Source organism: Anas platyrhynchos, chromosome 6, assembly GCF_047663525.1.
Source record: "Anas platyrhynchos isolate ZD024472 breed Pekin duck chromosome 6, IASCAAS_PekinDuck_T2T, whole genome shotgun sequence".
NCBI classification, from domain to species: Eukaryota; Metazoa; Chordata; class Aves; order Anseriformes; family Anatidae; genus Anas; species Anas platyrhynchos.
This window is the reverse complement of record NC_092592.1, coordinates 33,577,248-33,592,472: the sequence shown is the minus strand read 5'-3', so window position 1 is coordinate 33,592,472 and position 15,225 is coordinate 33,577,248. Positions and strand designations below refer to the sequence as shown.

Here is a 15,225-nt window from a genome sequence, read left to right as displayed (position 1 = left end):
AGAAATGATTTATGCTCATTGTTTTCCACGAGCTTACAGTATACTGGATGCTCTAACCAGAGGTGAAATTTGAACATTTCACACATGGTTGATTTAGTCATTAACAACATTAACAGTGCAGACTTCCTTTCCATCTGAATAGGAAAGAGGACAAGTTCAGGAATATTGCTAACAGGTACTGTTAAGCCAAAATGTGGTGTGTCTGATACTTCTGTTCACATACCTTGGCAGAACGTTTTTGTAATGTGCTCCCACTGTATTCTGGAAATATTTTGACTTAACTTTGCAAGGGCATAAATGACTGTGGTAGGTAAAAAGTATAATCAGTATCGTACATCATTACCATACTCAGAAAGCATAAAACCATAAGAAACGGGTGATTGGTTTTAGTTAAGCTGAATATGAAACATGAGATGCTTCATATTTTCATAATGTATTTTATCGTATTATGCAATATGTAATAAATACAACACTTTAAACTAACAGACTGTACTTACTTCACAACATGTTTGTATCTCTGATTAGTAGCAATGTACCCAAACAACAATTAAGAAGTCAATTCAGTGTCCAGTTCACTTACTTTTCCTGCCTAAATGGACCAATGCCTAAATAAATTGCTTAGGCACAATTAGGGTTATTGGAGAATAAAGCAAAACAGAATAGGCTCCCCAAACAATAGCAACAGTGTCTGTAAAGAAAAAACATATGAAGAAGACCTGTACAGATGGGGAAACTGATGGCCTAGCCAGTGAAGCAATTTGCACAAGGGCATCTCTAAGACCAGTAAAAAAAAAAAATCACAAGAGTCTTCCAAACCCAAAATTCTGAGTGGGACATGCCTCTCTGCCTGCCTCCTCCATGAGTATTTCTGACTGTGGCTGTACAAATATAAATGACTAAAACTACAGCTATTTAGATATGATAAATCTAATTAACTGCAAGTCAAAATGTATTTGGAGCACAGAAAGACAAAAAAGTTCAACCCACAGGGTTTATTGTGGTTTCATTTTTGTTAATTACATGTGGTTTAATTGATTGGTAAAGCAGTCTAGAGTAATTTACTGATGTTACAATTTAACTGCCTGTAATATTGCATTCAATCCAATAAATTCCAACCAAAAAATCAAATTGTATTCTATTTTCCAGAAATGACTTGTGCATAAATTGAACAGCATGGATAAAAATAATGATCCGTTCAAATATTCATATTCCCTATAGAACTTTTGCTACTATACAACTGCCCTAAAATAACATTACATTAATTTTAATTAAATTTTGCATTTCAAAGCATTCTTTCCACACATAGTATGTTTTTGTGTGACTTTTGTCAATACTTGAAAGATGAAAGGAAAGCCAAAGGTTATATGTTAATTATTAATTATCTGTTGAAAATAAATAATGAGTTTAGTTTATATGAGGTTACATTAACTCTCTACTATTGTTTGTGAACTGCTGGAGCAATAAAAACTATAGGTCCAGGAAGGATAGGCATTATGTCATTATAGCCTTGAGAAAGAATGACTACACTACATTTTTGTAGATGGTATTGTACATTCATGGTGTGTACTAAAGACATTTCAGCCTAAGATTCCAGTGTCTGTATTAAGAGGTTGCTAAAGAAATATGTATATATATGTTGATTTTGTCACCACATGCCTACTTTTTTTCCCCTTCATTCCAGAGTAAGGAGTGAAACCTAGAATGTGCCCAGATAGACTGTGCAGCCATGGTTTGCTCAGAGCGACAACAACAAGGAATGTTGCATTTAAAAAATAATAATAATAATAATTAAAAAAAAAAGCACAGAAGCATAGAGTTTGTGATAGCAACCATATTGACATTCACAGCCATGATGAGATTCTGATGAGAGATTAAAGCACAGGCACTGGAAAAGTAAGCTGGTGAAGTTAACAAAAAATTTCCAGTTCCATTGATCATTGTAATCCCTTTGCAATGAAATATATTAAAGCTCAGACCTTAACATGAAGCTATCAACATAGAAGAAACCTTAAAAACATGTTCTGAAGACACTAAAGAGAGAAATTGGAAATGTGTACATTATCAGTAGTAATTGTAAGAAAGGCAAAGGACAATACAGTTATTTTAGAAGGCATGTACTACCCATGCTGACTAAAGGGAAATGCAAATATTTTGGAATAGAGTGAGACATAATATTAATCCCTTTTTACTGCTATTCAATTGCACACATACAGAAATGTATCTAAAACTCTGAAAAAATTACATATGTCATATATTTACAGAGAGCAGTTGGAATTTTGTTTAAGCAGATTTTACTTTGTGAAAGAACACCACTACTACTGATATCAGCTGTCTACAGACCAGCTAACAAACATTTCAGATATTACAAGCAATCAGAAGTATTGTTACCATGAATTAACATATATATTTTTTGAAAGATTAATATTTAATTGTAAATAAACAGAACTTTAAGTAAAAAGGAGTAGCAGTGGGAAGGAGATAGGAACTATGCATCTCTCATTGGTTTGGACATTGAGTTGCCTCCCTGCAGGGAGTAAATATCCCTGGAATATTGGAGGAAATATCCTGACTTCTGTTTGCTTCATGCATCCCATATCTTTGGTGAGTCACCTGAGCCAAAGATGCTCAATCTGTTCCACCAAAATAGCTCCCACTCTGACAAAAGTTGAAGAGGAACTACTACTTCATTTGCACTTCCCTAGGAGTGCCATTACAAACCTTTTCACTCTCCCTTCATAGCAGAGTTTTGTTTTTGTTGTTTGCTCCTAAATCCACCCACTTCTTACAGGGCTTTGTTTGTGTTTTAATAGGGACAAAAAGTAAGCACAACACTGCAAACACAGAGGAAATATAAATGTAAAGAACAATCTCCCAACCTTGGGCCAACATTCAACACCTGCTCTTTTGTTTTTGTTAGGAGACAATAATGAGTCATCTATTTTGGGGCAATCCTCTTTATTTACAAAGGATGTATTACCGTCCCATTTCCTTTAACACTGTGGAAACAACTCTAGATGACTTTTCTTCTCAAAAATTCAAAAGAAGCTCTCTGGCTTCTTCCCAGGACCTTACTTCAGACTGCCTTTCTCACTGTCTGCTGCTTTTTGCTGACAGGTAGTTGACTGAAAAGTCTCCTAATGCTCTTATGTTTACAACTAGTCCCATGGAAACCTCTCAGACCATACAGCTTAACAGCTCCTTAGGCTCTGCCAAGTGGCAGAGCAGTCTTTTTCATTTGTTCATGTCCCTCTTTCTCTTAAATGATTTTAATTTTTACTTCCTGTTAACTTTAAAGCATAACCTCATAACTGATAAGATTTAACCAGGTCTGTGATAGATAGCAAGCATTAATACAGTCCATTATAATATATATAAGTACATACCTATATTTTTCAGGTAATGTTATCTCCAGCAGCATTTTATTCTAATCCTTAGAAATTTGAATTTTGATAATAGACTCTAGTGAATACCAATTCAACTGTTAAAGTACTGATGTCATCACTGATAACTACATCCAAATTTTCTTCTATACACACACCCAGGAATTATACATAATGAAGTTAATTTATTTTGATTATTGTCTCTTGGGATCCTTCAGGCTAACTACACTATGCAAACGTGAAAAGGAACTTTGGTTATTATGTATTAATAACAACAAGTTTCTTCTCCTGGTCATACCTACATATAATTAAAACACCTGTATAGTTTATGCTTTGCAGCATTTAAAAGTTGTTTCTGTTGTTGAGTCGTGTAGCACTTCTGACATCAGGGTCGTTGGTTGTCCAGAATGCATGTGTATTGGAATACACTTGAGCTCTTTTTTGGAGCAAATCCGCTGATTTCCAAGACCAAACTGGTAATTTTGCTAGTATAGTTCATTTCCTCCAGTCTATATAATACTCTAACACCATTGCAACAGACCTGTGCCCTCATGTGCCATGCCTTCGAAGTACAAGGGAAACAGAACATCATAACCATGCAGGGTCCAAATAACACCAGTCGCTTCTCTGCAGTCAGGTCATGGTGAATTCATCCCGAAGAACACAATTCAAAAACAGAATCGACACAAGACACCTACAATTACTTCCTGGGATGGATGTCTTTGGCAGAAGATACATGAACTTCAACAACTGAGTCCTTCAATCTCAGCCCCTAGTCTTATATGATAGTTGTTCACAGAAGCCTCCTAGAACTGTACATTTTATTAAGATATCTATGTTAGATCAACTTTGTGTAGCTCACCCCAAAATAAGCCTTTCCAACAGATTAGTGAGTCTGCCACTTGTACCATTTCACATTTTTCTATCTAGTGAATAAATATATTTGAGCAGAGCTATTATTGGAATTAATCAGGTAATAATCACCTATTTTTATTAAGTGACAGTATTATAATTACAACCTCAATTAAAAAAAAAAAAAAAAGATTAACTCTCACTAAATAAAGGCAATTTGACTCACTGGATCCTTTATATAGTCAGTCTCCCACAACTAAATCACAGTGTAAAGATGAACACTACAAAAATTGGGTGGGATGAGCTGCTTTTGTGTCTCTCAAAAGTGATTGCAGAGTGAGTCCTGAGGCAAGAGCTAGTGCCAGCTAACTAGGCATATCATTTGAAAGGTTCATTCAGAGAGGAACCTAAATTTTAGGTTGGAAAAAATGCAGAAAAAGTCAGCCTAAAATAAATGCCCCAGTTGTCCTCAGTAAAACTACAACCTCAGTTGAAATAAACAGTCATAGCTCTATTGATTTCAGAAGAGCTTGAGCAACATAACAAATTGAGATTTTAGTCCTATGAATAGCTTCTTTGACTTCAGAAGGATTACTCACAGTCTATGACTAAGTACATATAGATGTGTAAGATATTTGCTAAGCAACAGACAAGAAGCTACCAAAAAAGAAAAGTGATCTGTGAGGTTACCTTTGAAACACAAAGTATATAATCCTGTAGACACCTACATGCATGCATAAAATTACACATCGGGATACTTTAATTATATATAAGAATATTTTCTTGTTTTCTTTATAGGACCACCTATACTTGCTGGTCCCTTACCCACATTAAAACATATAGATGAACCAAAGTATTCCTTTTGCTCCTTTGCTTCATGTTCAAGAACACACCGTGTTCTATGTGTATTAATATTCCTAAGCTAAACATATTGCACTTCATAAGCAATATTAAATACACCAAAAGCCATTATTGCACTTAATAAAAGGAAGACTTTAAAAATGCAAGTGACCTTACAATATAAAGTAAAACAGTTCTAGCTGGAATTCACATATTGTCTACATTCATTAGTACTACTGACATAACTGAACTTTCCTGTTCTTATTAGGGTTACCATAGAAATGAGCATAGAGCTGTTACATGAATTGTTACTGTTATTAAGAAGTATTCTATTTCAGCATCATTTGTGTGTTTTTAAGAATCTTTGAATATTCAAGACAATAAAACTACCTTGATATTAAAATTAAGGCTAGAAATGACTTTTTTTTTAAAAAACAAACAAACAAACAAACAAACAAAATTATCTTATTTAATAAAATGAAGCAATAAATTGTGTGGCACCCACACACTGTATAAAGCAAATATTCTGTATAATTCCATGTTTTTATGCTTGTATATGCTATTCTTTCAGACAGGCAAATGGTGCACAGCTGACTGTATAATGAAATGCTATACATAAATATGAAAATTCTAATAAAGGAATGATATTAACCTTTAAAGTTAGGCAAGCATTTTACACATATAATACCATGCTTTCAAACATTTTTACATAAATGTGCAATCGTGCATTACTTCCTCATTTCTCAAGAGACTTACAGTGTATTACAAGAGCAAATAAGATTCCAGGTCTTATTTTTAAGATATATAAGAATTTTCTGTTGTGTAATTATAATAATATGTAAAAAAAAAAAAAAAAAAAAAAAAAAAAGTTTTTTATAAGAAAAAATATAAAACTTCATTTTAACTAATTGTCTGATCTAATATACACAAATAGGACACGTTGTCCTACAAACATATTTTGTGTTTGTTGGGGAGGAGGGAACGGAAAGAGGACATCTGTATGTTTATCAGTGATTGCATGTTTCTGGATTAATGACAACAAATCCTCAAAACATCTGGCTGAATGCACAGTTTATGGTGTATCTTATCAGCAGCTGCTTTACCTTATGAAGGACAAATATTTGCTATAATACCTCAACTAGAAGATGTGAGGCTTACAATCCCATGTATGAGCTCTGTTAACGAGCTCATACATGTGTTTTTCTATGTAAAACTACACTCAGTGTAGTTTTTCTGAGATCAAAAAGAAAAGCTGATATGTTGTTAATGAGAAATTGCTTTGGATTCAAATTTCATCTGTAGTGTGATGCCTTTCAGTCAAAAGTAGTTCAAGGGACAAAGCCACTATGAAAACTGGCAGGCAACCCGTCAAGCTTTTCTGTACAATGTTCTATAAACAGATTCTCCTGCAACAATTCTCAGCAGAAGATTGAACAAACACTTTAAATATGAAACATGCAGAGACAACAAATAATATTATCTTCAATTTTCTTATTTGGTAAATCTGGGTGATACAACTTTTCTGTGTCTGTGTGTATGTCTAAAGGAAAACAGGGTCAGACTGAAACTTCACAGATGGGCTCCTGGGTGTAGAATGCAAGAGGTCTAACAAATCTTTTGGGAAGAAAATGACAAGTCGTACTTTTTCATCCACTGAACTAACAAGTGCAATTTCACAGAAAAAAAAAAAAAAAAAAGAAAGAAAAAAAAAAAAAAAAAGTACTGCAAAGTACTGCTAGAAAGATTTGTGAGTCTTTGGAAGAAAAGAAGGATGAGCAATTAAAACCTAGAATATATATCTGATCTTTTTATGCCATTAGTTTAGACTGTTCCAAAAATACTTTGCTGCTCCTGAACTTGAAATACTTAGGGACTCCTTCAATTTATTTGACAAATATTTCTCACCTTCTGTCTACTTCTACATGAATTTCCAGGCTTGCCTGCAAATGTTACCCTGCTTTATAAGTAGGAACTTAAGTTTGGTACATAAGAATGTTCCTATTCCTCTGATTTGTTTCTCAAGAAAGATAGTGCCATAAGAAAAATGCTTGGGAAATCAGCTTATAAAATTTTGTGCTATTCCTTCCAAGGATCAAGCTCTCTCAGATGAGCAATATTTCACTATCCTACTTCTTAAAAACACTGTCCTTTCTTAAAAACATTTTTAAAATATCACTGATCCATGGGAGGGATGGGTAAAGGAACGTGTCAAGGGATGCCAGGCAGGAGGTTGTTCATGTTCTTTTGCAATGTTTCATAGATCTTTTTAGAACCATGAAATAAAAGAACGATACTTCCCATTTTCTTTCAATGCACAAGGTGAATAACTTTGATGGTAGAAGGTGGGAGAGAGAGTCTGTCTGTTCTTTCTTACTCTTTCAGAAGGCAGGAATGAAGAACAGAAACTCAGCCAGGAGTTAAAGTATAAATTCAGATGTTCAAAAGAAAAAGTACATCTTACAAGGCAGCAATTTAAGCAGGAAAAAGCTGAGAAGCAAAATTTTATTATGAATGGGAAAAAATAAAAACTTCAAGTACATGGCTTATACAAAAGTGATCTCAGCTAATTAAATTGAAAGAAAAAATAGATGTGGGAAAAAGGAAGTTAAATTCAGTGTTAACAAACATCAACTAAAGTTCTTTGGGAAACAATTTTATTTTATTTTTTCATAGACATATAGTAATGTCATATGTAATAGAGACTAAATTCAAATGAACTGCTCTGTAAGATTTTTTCAGTACTCTGAGCAGCAGAATGTAAATCTTCACTTAATTGGCAACAAATTAGGAAAGAAATTAGAGATGAAAATTCTAAATTCATAGAAAATTGAGACATTCCCACAACACAATGGGAACAACTTGTTCTTGCTTTGTATTGGACTGATGCTATGCTACATTCAGTTTGGAAACAGTAATGACCAAGTTTAGTCAAGCATTAAAGCCAGAAGGCAAAACACAACACGAATTTTCAACTAAACATATAAGTCTACTAAAACTTAAAAAAAAACATATTTGCTTACATCAACTGCGATAAAATTCGCTACTAAAAGATCACAAGAACTGGATAATAAGATTATACTTCTCTAGGGGAAAGCAGACTGAGGTGAACAATAAATGGGGAGTTCTTGATTAATAGATATTAATAGCTATTAACAGCATTTTCCATATTTGTTTGTGTTTCTTTTATATTTAATGTCTCAATGGAGTTTGTGTCCATATTGAAGGAAACATCTAAAGAATCAATATTCCTGTCTTTCAAGGACTAAAATAGAAGAAAACCTCATCAGCCGAGAACAGTGAGTTTTAAAAGTAGTAGGTACTTCAGGATTCTTTTCAATAATAGATGGCCTTCTACTTGTGTGTTACTCGGACAATTTATTCACACTTCATTCCACAGCCTTAGAAAAAATCCTACCTACAAAAACGTCTGCTGATCTAGATTAAAGGAAACCATTATATGGAGAGTTATCAAACAAATATTATCTGACATGAACTACTGCTGATGTGCTACAGTGGATTGAAAATACAGACCATTTGCTTAAACATTTATGAACATAGTGCTACCGATCTGTAGGCACCTTTTCTTATCTCTTTTAAAATATGAGGAAATACATACTCAAGACATTTTAAAATCAAACAAGGAACATTTCTGAATTAGAGACAACCAAGTTCGTCTGGCTATATTCGAGGAAAAATAAAGATCAGCACTCAAGTATGGACATCTGAGAGTTTTAATCCAATTCCAAAGTATTTCATTCTATTTTGCTCTTCCAAAGAAACCGACTTACACCTATACTGTGTTTATTAGCTTGTATGAATTTTCATAAAGCCTTAGAAATACTTTTTATAATATCAGGAAAATAAAACTTGGAAATATTTAAAAAAAAAATTCACAACGATGTGTTCTTTACAAGATGATGCCTACAGAATAAATAAAAAATGTAAATTTTCAAACATCTAGAAGAGTAACCATGGAAATAAGAGTAGACACCCTTAACCTGTAAATTTATATGTTCATATTTATTCTTAAACATGCCAATAACACAACCTGATTAACATGAGAAATTATATCAAAGAATTGCTGCATTCCATCGCAATACACTGTTGCACTGGACTATTAATGAGTTAAGTATTGAGAAAAATTCCAATAAAATATTAATAAATTGAACTGAATATTGTAGTTTAAGGTAACTTTCATCTACACTTTGCAAACAATAATAAAAATATGAGCATTTGTCCTTAGACGTAGAACATGCTTTATGTTATTAATCTGAAAAAAATAAAAATAAATAACTACTATAACGTATGTCTTTCTTTGTAGCACCAGTTTAAAGCTAAGACTGAGCATTAGTGCACTATAATTTCAGTGAAGGAAAATTTTAAGTGCTAGTTACCTGGCTCTTTTGCTATAGCAATATATACTAAAGCATATATAAATTCACTGTAGATCTACAGTAAAAAAAATAAAAATAATTAAAAAAAAAAAGGTATTTAAACATTCATAGTGCCAGTATACTAAGAAAAACTTATTTATTAGAGAAAGACTCAGCTTTTATTTATTTATTTATTTGGATTATACTACTACTAAGCAAGTATTCTTTCCAAAAATTATCAAGAACAGAGGCTTCAAAGGAAAATATCTGTCTAAAAATATCTATTGTATTTATGAGAATAAAATGAATTACAACAAGTATATGTCAGCTGAATCTTGCCATATACATGTAGCAATATACATAACCTAAATTTAACCTCATCTAAGTCTAATCATTTGTTAAACAGATAAGAACAAATATTTGGGCCTTTTTTTGAGTTTATACTTCGCAAAGTATAAACTCTTTGCAAAGAGAACTTTCTCTTACTATACATTTCAATAACTTTTTATAATGACACAGCAAAGTAACAGCACCAAATAACGTCCCGGGAAAGTTTGAGATACTGCACTCCAATCCTGTGTTCAATCAACTTACCAACGTAGCATTTTGAGACTGAGAGTATATTCATTCCAGTATAAATAAAATAAAATAGCTTTCTACAACCTAGTTCAGCAATTTCTGTAATTTAAAGCAATGTTTTTTTCTTCTTCAACATAAAAAGTCCAGGGGTGAGGGTGGGGGAGTCAGTAGAATGTTGAGGGATATTTAAATTGTGTATATAGGGGAGAGTGGTAGTGGGATTCTTCATCAAAGCTCTCAATTCATCCTGAAAGTTATGCCACCACAATAATCTTAAATTATTAATACCTCTCTCCGTCGCGAAGCCCAACAGGTTTGTTTGATTTTCCAAACGACAGCAGCTACCAGCAGTAAGGATAAGAAACAACTGCAATTACAAAAAAATATATATTAAAAAAAAGTAGTTGTAACACAATTGTCTGTGAAAGAGCTTAATTTTTAGGATATCAAAGATAATGAAAACACATTTAAGCATGGAAAAAAAATACAAAAATAGAGGAAAACTGAACTATACCAGGATGACAAAAAACTGTCAACCATCCAGGTTCAAAGTTAAAAGAGGATGCACACCTATGATACTGTAATTAACTTCATGAAGTACTATTGTCTCCATTAGTGTGGGATAAGCTCCATTATAACATTCAACAACAGTCCACATACCCGTAACAGTCTCAACAGTCTCACGCTGCAAGTTTCAAGATCACCAGATGGAAAAAGGGTGAAATATAGCAAAAATTGATAAAAGGTTCTTTCCCGGTATGTAAGTTCTTATCCATACAGGAACGCCAATATTTCCCTACTTCATGTTGTAAACAGAATTGAAATTATGACCTCAAAATACATCTCCAGGAGGAACAGGTCATGTCATTCAATATTTCTCCATGATATTAAGACTGTTAGAAAACAGTTTATGGTAACTGTAGTATAATGTCTCCATTAAGATAATGGAATAAAGCACCCAATCATTCCTTGGTCTGCAAGCAACCAAGAATCAGCTGTACTGCTATGTATTTCACAATAAAGAATACCATTGCTCCAAGTATGTTCAAAACTCAGTTTCCATAACACAAGCTCACCTTGGCCACAAGACAGCACAGGAAGTTCCGCACCAACATGCAAAAGAACTTCTTCATGGTGAGGGTGATGGAGCACTGGAACAAGCTGCCCAGGGAGGTTGTGGAGTCTCCTTCTCTGGAGATATTCAAGGCCCATCTGGATGCCTACCTGGGCAGCCTGCTCTAAGGAACCTGCTTTGGCAAGGGGTTTGGACCTGATGACCTTTCAAGGTCCCTTCCAACCCCTTCAATTCTGTGACTCTGTGATAGTTAAAGCAACGCAAATCAATACAGCTTTCTATCAACATATTCTTCACTTACAACTCTTTTCACTACCAGCTTCTAAATTATTTTTATCAATTTATTTGAACACCCTTGAGAAAGGATGTCAGAATAAGGCTAGGTTTGAAAGAGGAAAGTACCATACATATTAAGTGATTTGGACATAAAATGATCAATTATATAATTAAAATTAACAGGTTGGGTTTTTTTGTGTGTGTTTTTGTTTTTATGTAAGAGACTTAATTCTGTCTGTTTAGTTCCAAGAAGGCTGATAATTCTGAACCTGAAAGGAAAAAATGGTTAAAGGATCTATTTCTAAATGTAAAGTTTGACTTTCCTCTTAAAACCCAATGTCAACCACCAGCATTTCCTTTAGCAGTTTTTTAATGCACTTTGGGACCTAGGGATTTTTATGGAAAAGGAAGATATATTCTGCCTCTCTCCTTGTAGGACTATCTTAAATATGGTGTTGTGCTTTTATTGGTTCTTGGCACAGATTTTCTGAAAAACAAAGGTAGTTGGAATTTTGATTGGTTTTGATCAATAGATCAGAGCAGTTCAGCCTATCTAAAAATCATCCTTTGAACAGGAAATTGTGGAAGAGTTAGCGATCTATAATAAAAAGACGTGAGAGGGCAAGTGCTGGTTCAAGAACCTTAGGGAATTCTGAAGAGAAATTTCAACCTTACACTTTAATGAAACTCAGTGCAAATCATCTTTCTACATGGGTCTTCACTGACAAGAACTAATGCAGTAAGAACATTTTAATTGATGCACCATCTTACTAACACAGTATTTCTTACTAAAAGAGTTTCTCTTAAGAGATTTTATGACAAAATATCTGAGAAGCACACACTATTTTATGACAGAAAGTAATCATCAGAGAATATTCACCATTTTGTTTAATGTATTACTTCAGTTTGTGCACTCTGATTTCACCTTTTTTCACTTTTTAAAATTTATCTTTGGCTGTTTGCCTTTCTCTAGTCTTCTTTGAAAGCAATCACAAGTTGACTATGAATTTTTATTTGGTGTCCAGGGAAAAGCAGAACAAAGAAACCCTACTGTCCTGCAGAGTAAACCACCTTTGCAGGAACTCTTTTTCAATTTTTTTTTAGACAAATAACAGCTTAAAAATGATCTTTCCCAGGAAAGTTTTCCCATCCATATACCATACAATCTATCTATTAGCTGCCACAGATGCAGATTCCTGCTGTAATCTGTATATCCATGGTGCTGGGTCACACATCTATCTTTCCTATCATCAGTCAAAACATCTTTTATGTTATCTGCAAAATCAGAAACAAGTGTTTTAAAAACACACATAAAATAATAATAAATAATTTGGAAATTACAGGGTTGATAATGTCCAATGTTTTCTCTTGTGTGCAATCTTTTCCTGGCAAGTAAATGTGAAGTATTTGACTTTTTCCTCTGTTTTCTACACAAATAGTCTTTTTTTTTTTTTTCTCACTACAAGTCAGAAGAAATAATCAAAATTAATGTTAATGAAGAGAAGACAGATATGGAAAATAAGTTTTGTCAAACTAAGCTATATTTAGGCAGTGGGGAGGTAACAGTCTTGTTTTATAAAAATTAATGGCAATAGAAATAGAATAGCAATAAAAATTAAAGCTGACTACAAAGGATCTCACAATATTGAATGACTTGGCAGTTAAATAAGAGAATGAAATTCAGTGCCAATGAACTGGAGGCAATCTGCACAATATAAATAAATAAATCAAAAATAATAATAAATAATAAAACCCCTTCTATATACACATACACAATGATAGGTCTAATTTAGCCACTCAAGAAAATAGTCTTTAAGTCGTTGCAGATAGTTCTTTGAATATGTCAGTTGAATGTTTTGTAGCAGTTGAAACAGCAAACAGGATGTTAGGAAAGATTAGAAAAGCAATAAAGAACAAGGCAGAAAACACTGGGATGTCAGTGCATAAATCCAATGCATGAATTGCTGCTGGGATGCTGAAACTTAAAAGGTTAAAATGATCAGGTGAACAATAATGAGCAGCACTTAGGAGATGAATTTATCACTATTTTGGTGCTGCCAAAACAGATACTGTGAGACTTGTTATTGAAATTCTCATTACAGAACTTCTTTTGTCCATGCTTTTTGAAGGAGGTTGGCAACATGGAAAGAATAGAGACAGTAATCAATCAATCAATAAATTAAAATATTAAGGAAATCTTTTACTGACAGTGCTTTAACAAGCTCAATCATTTCAATTTTTAACAAGATCAAGAGGTGACTAGTTTACGGCATGTATGAGTTTCCACAGGGAGAAAATACTAAGGCTCTCATTCATCTAGCATGGAAATACATAGTAAGTACATAATTCCGCAGGCTGGAAGCAGAACAAGTTGAATTAAACTCAGGCATTATTATGATTTGTTTTCTGTATTATAACTGTACATAATGTCACATATACTGAAAAAGAATAAATAGACAGATGCCTTTGCAATGCAGATAGGTTATGAAACATTGATCCACAGTACAGATGGAATGAATATGTATTTATGAATGTAAATCTACACAATAAGACAATTATTATGGTAAGACACTCAAAACTATAGTGGCCCAAGTGTTATCAGGATTTTGTAGTCTCTAGATCAAAGGACTGATCAGCAGGAAGGTAATGACATAGCTTCATACAGTTGACTGTTCAAACCACATGAAACATTAAAAATGCAAGTTTGAAAATGAGCAGTCTATCACCATGGCTTACAGGGCGATTGGAAGTTATTATCTCAGTGTTAAGTAGGAGACAATAAACAATTAAAGAATGAACAAACTGAAGAGGAAGCCCTGAAGATAAGTAGTTTATGTCTTGACACAGAGGAAAGGGGCCATGGGATAACATAGGTCTAGCAGCACAGTCTAGGCTACACAGTATCTTCCTGGAGAGACTTACTAGAACACAGAACAAGGAATAATAACTGCCTGCACAACCATTTAAACAACATACATATTAAAAGTTAAATGTACAAAGTAAGACATCATACTTAGACATATTTAGCCCAGTCCAGAGGCCTAGCTGAGGACTGAGATGGCAGTGTTTTCTGTAACTGAGAGATACTTTTCTGTGTGATTAGGAGGTAGACCAAAAAAATAAGATTAATCACCAATACAGACTGTAAAGGGTATTAGTGGATGTGTTGCTGCTTGGTATCTGCAAATTAAAATGAAACCTGTAGATCATTTTTAAACAAACTCAAATCACTGGAATAAATATAGGGGAAAATAATTTACTAACTTTTATAGTGATGTAATAGGAACTATTTCATTAGTTAAATATAAATATTTCAAGAAACAATGTTATAAATGGAAAGTAAACAACAAAACAAAATGTTCCATCCTTCACTATTTCTTTTCTCATCTTCTTTTTACTTAATATATAAGAGAGAAATGAAAATGTCCAAAAATTTATTAAATAATCTGTGAAAAAAAAAACTTATTTAAGCCATAATTTGCATAACAGCTGAGTGTATATTTCCATATTGGATAAAAGCAAATATTAAAACACACACACACACACACACACATTATCTTAAATCTAATATACTGTTAAATCTATTAAAGTTAAAAATTCTATGGGATTCTATTTTGAGCACCACAATGGTTTAGTGTGGATCCGGAGTGAACTTTTTACTGACTGTCACCACATGCTATGGAGCATTATATTTTGACTGCGGAACAGTGTTGGAGCTCAAGATGCTTCCAGGCTATACTGGAAGATATGTAATTCACAGTCTAGACACAAATGGACTTGACATCCACAGATCTAAACTCAAGCTAGTCCAACGTGAAAAAAAAACAAGACATATTTAGTGTCGATTGTA

At 33.4% G+C, this 15,225-nt stretch overlaps 1 protein-coding gene across 17 annotated transcripts in view; it reads right to left on the bottom strand.

Annotated features, from left to right (window-relative positions):
- The window catches only part of ATRNL1 (attractin like 1), a 493,325-nt gene that overhangs the window by 210,049 nt on the left and 268,051 nt on the right, over positions 1–15,225 (bottom strand). For all 17 annotated transcript variants that reach the window (XM_072039818.1, XM_072039817.1, XM_072039820.1 and 14 more), the window contains one exon: positions 10,313–10,391. In XM_072039818.1, the coding sequence (XP_071895919.1) occupies positions 10,313–10,391 (79 nt within the window). The remainder of the gene's footprint in view (positions 1–10,312; positions 10,392–15,225) is intronic.